The sequence below is a fragment of the Aplysia californica genome, unplaced genomic scaffold (assembly GCF_000002075.1).
Source record: "Aplysia californica isolate F4 #8 unplaced genomic scaffold, AplCal3.0 scaffold00575, whole genome shotgun sequence".
NCBI lineage: Eukaryota > Metazoa > Mollusca > Gastropoda > Aplysiida > Aplysiidae > Aplysia > Aplysia californica.
Genome location: NW_004797845.1, coordinates 65,029 through 72,641, shown reverse-complemented (window position 1 = coordinate 72,641; position 7,613 = coordinate 65,029). Strand labels below are relative to the sequence as shown.

The 7,613-nt window shown below is 40.3% G+C and overlaps 1 protein-coding gene across 1 annotated transcript in view; it reads right to left on the bottom strand.

Annotated features, from left to right (window-relative positions):
• Nucleotides 1–658: 658 nt before the first annotated feature.
• Nucleotides 659–7,613, bottom strand: part of LOC101858888 — a gene marked incomplete in the record, with an annotated part of 67,514 nt that continues 60,559 nt past the window's right edge. The window contains 2 exon segments of the mRNA XM_013087335.2: nt 659–3,908; nt 7,109–7,175. Coding sequence (XP_012942789.1) covers nt 2,997–3,908; nt 7,109–7,175 — 979 coding nt within the window.

The following is a 7,613-nucleotide window of genomic DNA, read 5'->3' as shown; positions in this document are numbered from 1 at the left end:
ATCAAGGGTGCCAACTGGCAACGATAAAAAAGACCTCTACTTTTCGGACCGCGTGCAAACCTGCGTGGGGGTACTCAAAATATTTAGATTAAATATTATCTAATACATCTTGTGGCAAGACTATTTCATATATATATAGTGCAATTTGACAAGGACAAGACAGGCAAAATCTGGACAATTCAAAAATTCGAATTTCCTGATTCATCTGGAAAATCGGTACCTCTGATCAACTTTTCAAAACATTTCCAACATGAACCGAAGTATTTTGCCAGAGACTCAAAGTCATAGCGGGTTACAAATGTAAGTTATAGGTGTTGTAAACCCTCTCCTCCGAGAGATAGACAAACCGTCTGGGCGGGCGAGAGTGAAGTTTTCTACAACCGCAACTTCTGCGATAAAAATCTCGGTTCACAGACGTCCTGTCCTGTTATAAACCCCGGTTACACGCAACGATAAATAGTATCAGATTCGTCGTATGAGAGAACTGTCCGTTTTATCGAACTGTGTTGTCTGTTTACACGTTCCAATCTATCGTCCAGTTTTTGTGCAATTTATCGTTACGTGTAAACGGGCCTTTCGGGTGATCGACACGGCATTAAAATTAAAAGCATCAATGTTTTGGATTTTTTTTTCTGTTTCTGTCTGTGTTTTCTTTGTCAATGTAAACATTTCGTCTTTTGTTGATTGGATCATTTGTATCAAAGACAAAAGGCAACTATTCCATTCTTAGGCTTCGCCTTGGGCGCGATCGCTGTTCTCGGGCTGCATTTGGTTTGATTACTTCGCAAATAAAGGTCGTACAATAATAGAAATGACATCAGTAGAAAGGGGAACAATTCATCTTTCTAAAATCACCAGCTTTCCAAGCGTGCCTTTGGGTAATGGCAGCGTAAACGTGGGTTTTGTGAAGTTCGGGACTTCCTGAAAAACGGAGTGATTGATGTGAAATAATGTTCAGTGACATTTAAATGTGCAAAAAGCTGAGCTAATTATCCTCAACATACACCTTTTCTAATGAAGCAATAATTTAAGGACGAGAAGCGATCTACCTAAATTACGTTCGTAAGTGAGCTTTTTTTAATTAAAATGATCCATACAATCAGAGTAAGCTTCTTTGAGAGGGTTGGGGATGATGGCGAGCATTTCTTAGGCGCGAGCCCCAGGGAAAATATAGGTAACAATTTTTTTTTTTTCGTCGAGATCATTGACAAAGGACCATAACTCTACTACAGAAAAGTGGCTGGAGATCTTTCAAGTGTGTGATTTCCCTTAATAGACACGCTGTCTCGATGCTGGGAAAAAAACTTAGCTGGACGTATCATAATATTCATTATTATCATTCCGATGAAGCGCGCAGCCAGTGCACGGTCTAGGGTATTATAATCCAAATATCTCAATAATTGAAGACCTGAGAACAAGACTGTGCCTAAGTAAGTCCAAAATGGCAAACATTGAGTTCTTGGTATCTATAAATAGAGAAGATTTCTTTCATCTATTGATAATGTAACTGACACTCAACTACGGAAGGTGGGGAGTGAAAGAGTGAAAAACGGCAGCGTATCACAAAGCACTGTCGTTGTTCTCCGTTCAGCAAAGGCCGTCACATCTTGTCGATCGGCAAAAACGTCGAACTTCCGCTCCCGTCACAAAACGCCGATCGGCGATGTTTGCCACCCAGTTTCTTCGGGTTTCTCCCAAAAATATGCTTGTGATAGCAAAGTGTTTTAAGCACGGTGCTGTAACGTCTCAGATCTCCAATTGTAAAGAGGACAGACTAATGCAACCATACTGAGGGCGTTTTACAGACGTATATCCCTATACCGCGCACTATGACCACCGCTGCTCTTCGTTCTCAATATCTTTATTTACACATTTTCCTGTTATTCACACATTTCCTCCTTATTTACACCTTCCCTCATCATATTTACTCCTCTCCTGATATTCTTTATTATTTACACTATATTACACCATTCTTCGATCGATTGTTTATATCTTTTCTTCTCTTTTTACATGAACCTTTCCCCTCTTTTCATTTTTTACTTCCTTCCTTATTCGTCCTTCCTCACACTCACGGCACACAGAGTGCATAGATTAACTGAACAAAAACCAATCAGTGATATAAACAAGCAGTCAAACAGCAAGAAATTTCAAAACAGATTTGCTATCTGTTAAAATCAGAAATAAATAAAGTATAAAACTGAAAAAGCATTAAAAAACTCACCTCAAAGAAAAATCAAACTACAGTTCAAAATAGGGGTAAGCCAGCATTTCCCCACAAACGTAAGCTTGTGAGCTTCAGCTCATTTTGGCCTGTCCAGGTTAACGATACAGAATATTCCTTTGTAGATTCCACGGCACCCTTTTCTTACTAGTGGCAACTTAGGCAAGAAAATGGATATGAAGCGATTGCTGGACACTTATACGTTGTGGACTTTCGCAAGCAGCGTCGTTCATAGAGGACTCAATTCTTGCTCGAATGTACTCATTACAACCGCCTACAGAGTTGAACTATTCTAAAACTATGAATCTGTACTGTCGACTATCCTCTTGTCACATATTTCTACTGGTAAAATAAGTAAAAGTAAATTTTTAAAAGTAATATGGTCCTCCATTTTTTGCACTTACTTGACCTACTACACACATCCAGGGTCTCAACTACCCGTTTTGGCCATTTGTGCATCACCATAACATCATTCCAGAAACACTGTTCAATTTTTTCTAAGACTTGCGCTCGCGCGTGTGGAAGGGGGGGGGGGTATTTTTCAGCGTTAAATGTCCCAAATAGAAACATAAAAGTGTTTATGTTATCGCTTGTTCATTTGATGCGCATCATTCCTGGAATGTCAAAAGTAATTTTAAGGTGCTATCTGCTTGATTTGAGCTTGGACTTTCATGGACTTTGAGTGACTCTACCACACAAAATATCTCTTATATTGCCCTGCATTTGGAACAGGAGGCATTAGAGAGTCCCGAGTTTTCCTTCATTTGATTTTTCATTAACAAGTAACATAATCATCATGAGATGGTGGCGTGTGTGACAACGCTTGGTTCTGGGTTGAGACGGTATCCTCGCGGTCTTCCGAGTGGAGCTGTGGCGTCTCCTCCGGCGATTCGTCGAGTGCCGCGCCGTCAAGTGCAGATCCCGCGATAGCACTTTCGTCTCGTGGTTCGAAGAATGAATCAACATATCCTTCATAAGGCACAGGCTGCTCGGGGGACATTTCTGTCTTTCCTGATCTCCTAGTGTCTGTTGGACACTGCTCTACAGGTTGTGCGACTGTTTCTTGGGTTGTCTCATTGTGGATGTTCGTTAACGATGAATGTTTAGAGTGACTACTCTGTCCATTTTGTGGCATGTACGAATAGCAAACATATTCATTCTCCGTCGCTGCACTCGTATCTGTGTTCAAACCAGCGCATGCGACGTAAGAAGCAAGGCTTCCCACGTTCCACCCAGAGCCATCCACATCTGAAGCAGAACGTTTTAAGTTAGATGATGAGCTTGAACCATGCGAATGAACATTTTTCTGATCAGGATTTTTGTGTATGGACAAATTTCCTTTCGATCTTGAAGAATAATTAGCCGACTTTAAGTCTGTATCATGCGAATTCAGCACTGGAGGAAAGTTTTTTTCAGTTTTACTTTCATTCTGCTGGACACTTTCTAGTGAGGTATTTTCAAATATGGCGGACTCCGGAGTCAGCTTGAATTTGCCTTGTATCATTGTTGAAAGCTCCTCATGAATTGGAAAGTCCTGGGAATTTCCGTTAACCACTTCCACCGGTTTTAAGAGAGCAATTTCGTTCGAAGCGCGTGGGAGTTTGTTGAGGGGGCAAAGACGGGGTTTAACGGACGAAGCACTCTGGTCAGATGGCTCACACGCAGGGTCCTCTTCATTAGGATGACCCTGCAGAAGAAAGTATGAAACAAAAAGATCTGGAGAATATAACACACAAAAAGGTAACGCTAACATTGTGTAAAGACACGGTGGAATAAGACGTCTCTCGGTTTGGGACATATTATGGAGTTATTGGTATAACTATAAGGTAGTCTTAAAGCCTGTTCATTTATCTTGCTTTTTGGTGAAAAAATACCCATCTATCTAATATATAGAAGTCGAGATATTTGTGATTAAAGGTTGTGGGGGCGTTTGATGCCTGAGGTAAAAGTCAGATAGAAAATGGCTGCCAAGGTTTGGGGACTTCCAAAGCCTGAGTATCCTTGGAATCTGCAAATTTACTTTTTCATGTGCCTTTGATCGATCTTTTTCAGTAAAATCCACACAAAAATGTGTTGTCAGATGGACATAAAAAGGTGTAGGCTATAAACGAATCGATAATTATGGCCCAAGGGGCGAAAAATGTTGGCTTCTTTGGTTCATTATTTTGACGAGCGCCTGATTTCACCATGATGCCTCACAAATACAACAAATATAACAACGCTTGCCAGGAAGAGCAGTGCTTGCAGGTTTATGTTTAATCTGACAAGTAATTTAGAAGCACTGAGCTGACTAGGTGTAGATGAAGACTATAGGAAGAAAAGGGCAGAGTCACAATATTCCATTGCTGTTCTTGTCTGCATTAACCAATTGTTTTCCGTTTTATCTACAAAGCAATATTCATAATTTTTAAAAAAAACGTAGTCAAATACCGGAGACACATTTTAAAAATACCCTGCTGACACAGAGTGGCAGTAGTCCATATGATCCCATGGAGAAAAAAGACAGGTGTTCTCAATTTTCTTTCTGTGACTGATGCCTTTCCCCGCAAGTCTTCAGTTCTTTTTAACGACATCGTTCGCACTTGAGAAAGGCAACAGCATGGGGAGGCAAAAACCTTGCTTTAGAACAGATACCATTAGTCAAATGTTCATGAGGATGTCGGGTAATGGTGCTGGCCATTTCAAGCTTTCTCTTAGCAGTAGTATTCATGAACAGTTCATAATTCAAGTTACAAAAAATTGCCGGATACATAAATGCTGGTTGCTATGAAAGTGATCTTGGCTCAAATGCTCTACCACAGCATTCTTGAACTTGTTCATTAGATTAATCCCTGCTTGCTTCATCAAATTTTACTTGAGAGTCAATAAAAGGGCAATTCGCGTTCTGCGTGTAAACAAAAAATGCGACCTGCGATGCATAGTCGTCTTCTAATTTGCTGTTCACCAGGACTCCATCAAACATATCTCAATCGAGATCTACAGCATCAAACGGTTTAGTTTTGGTCAAATTTTGACAAAACGCTAGTTTTGGTCTCTGCCAGAGGGTTAAACTGTTCACCCTAAATTGCACCCAAATGGAGGTACACTAGAGGCATTAAATGCAAATCTTTCTTAATTTAGTAAAATAAAAAAGTCAAAAAACGGATGTGCAGTCGGATTTCTTAAACTGGTGTGGCCCAGCTCGTTACGCTAAAGCAGAGAAAAATATATCGGATCTCCTGTGGGTGGAATAACTTCTACAGCAAGACCTTTGTAAGCAGTACTTATCTGACGGCAGAATTATAAATAATAACCACTTGAAACCACGCCCAAAGCTGTGCAGTTCTCCGGCAATGAAAAGACGGTATTTAATCATCAATCTTTCTGCAAAGCATTCGAATGCATGAGTGTCAATTTTGAACCGGGGGACCTCGCATTCCGACCGTTAGGGCTTCGCTTTCCATGGCGATTCTCCAGCTCCGAATACCCGGAAATACAAACAACTTACACTATAATAACGAAAAAAATCTGAACTTCTTAAAGTATTCAGCATTTGGAGTTTTCTAGCAAAAGATCAAAGAAATAGAGATCTCAATTGCCCCCTTTTCACCGAAACCACGCCCACAGAAGGCCGCGAGTCGGCTTACATGCCGTGTATACGCTACCTGATTATACATTTGCAAGAGCACCATAAACACACGAGAGCGCGCCGCACACACACACACACACACACACACACACACACACACACACACACACACACGCACACACACGCACACACACACATACATATATACAAACCCACACACACACATGGACACACATGCACATAGACCGCCTCGGTGGCCTCTTGGTAAGTAGTCTGAGAGATCTAGAGGAAAGTTAATTAATCTTTTAAAAGCTCTAAAACACAATAAAAACGATTTTTAAAGTCAATCCAAGTGCAAAACTGAAAGATCAACAGATGATAGCAGCTAGCAGGGCACGCCCACACAGTCAGCTGTTTACGTAAACAAGCTTGGAGTGCGCTAGAAGTTATAGTTTTTACTCCGTTTTACTAATCAGGGCTATTTGCATTTCTGACCATTCATGCTCGAAAAGGGATCAAAATCTAAAAATAGTTGCGAATGAAGAAGGTTGGAGCAAAGAGTTTCCACTAGTGGAGAATCTTTGGTTAAAAGCAAAGATGGCCATGAGGTAATGGTTCTAAAAATAATCTCACAGCTACACACAAGCAAGGTCCAAATTCCTTTATCTCGTCACCCAAGCTCACAACAAACCACACACGCCTCCAAAATAAATCAAAATAAAATATTTATAGTTGATTATAGTTGTTAGCTTTTATCTTATATGAAGCAGAAGACATCAGACTTTCAATATATCCAAAAAAACAAAATGTCATGGAAAGTCACTTTTTTGCCTCGTAGCTGATAATAGCACACTGGGTCTTACGACTGATATTGAGCGGCGTATTAAAGTGGAGAAGTTATGCTGTTGCTCCAAAGATTAAGAGCGATTCTCACAGAGAGCGAATAAGCTTGTTTGATGACGTTCCTGGTAGGTCATATTTTTTCTTTTCCTCTGTTGATTCTGTCAGTCTATTTTGCTTCTTCCTTGCTCTATTTGACTGTAATTGTGTCGATCAACTTCTCTTTCCTCCAATTCAGAGAACGACAGAAGTACATGTATAAATAAAGTGGGCATCTTTTTTGGTTGGGGCGTTTTACGTTTTAAAAAGGGTATGGGGTGGGGTTGGGGTATTTCAACAGATTCTGATCTTCATAGACTGTTATTGGCAATTTTAATTTAAGGTTGGTGTTATTACTGTTGACACAGTTTAGATCATTTAGGGGGCATACTCTAACAGAAAGATAAAACACATACCCTACAAATTATAATGAAACTCACAGCAGACATAAGGGGGCCGAATATATCGTCCACGTTTCCGAATTTCTCTCTGCGTATTTGAATACACCTGAAATGGAAGAATGATACACCAATAGACCTAGATATCACCAAAAAGATAATCAAATACATTTCAAGCTTTCTTTTAGCAGTAGTATTCATGAACCGTTCAAAATTCGAGTTACAAAAAAGTGACGGATACATAAATGCTGGTAGCTCTGAAAGTGATCTTGGCTCATATGTTCTATCACAGCATTCTTGAACTTGTTCTTTATATTTCAGAATGTCTCCTCCCACCACACCCCCACACACATATATCTTTTAATACCACCCTTTGAAATGTTGGCATCAGAAACTCGAGACTGGTAAAGAGCTGGAGTCTTTATTTTCTTCTCCTTACTGTGTTGGGAGGCTTAGTACAATCCCAGCTGTATTAACGACCCGCACATGCCTCTCTCCTTTGGAACAAAATATCAAAGAAGTCATTTGAAGTGAGCGGGGGAGGGGG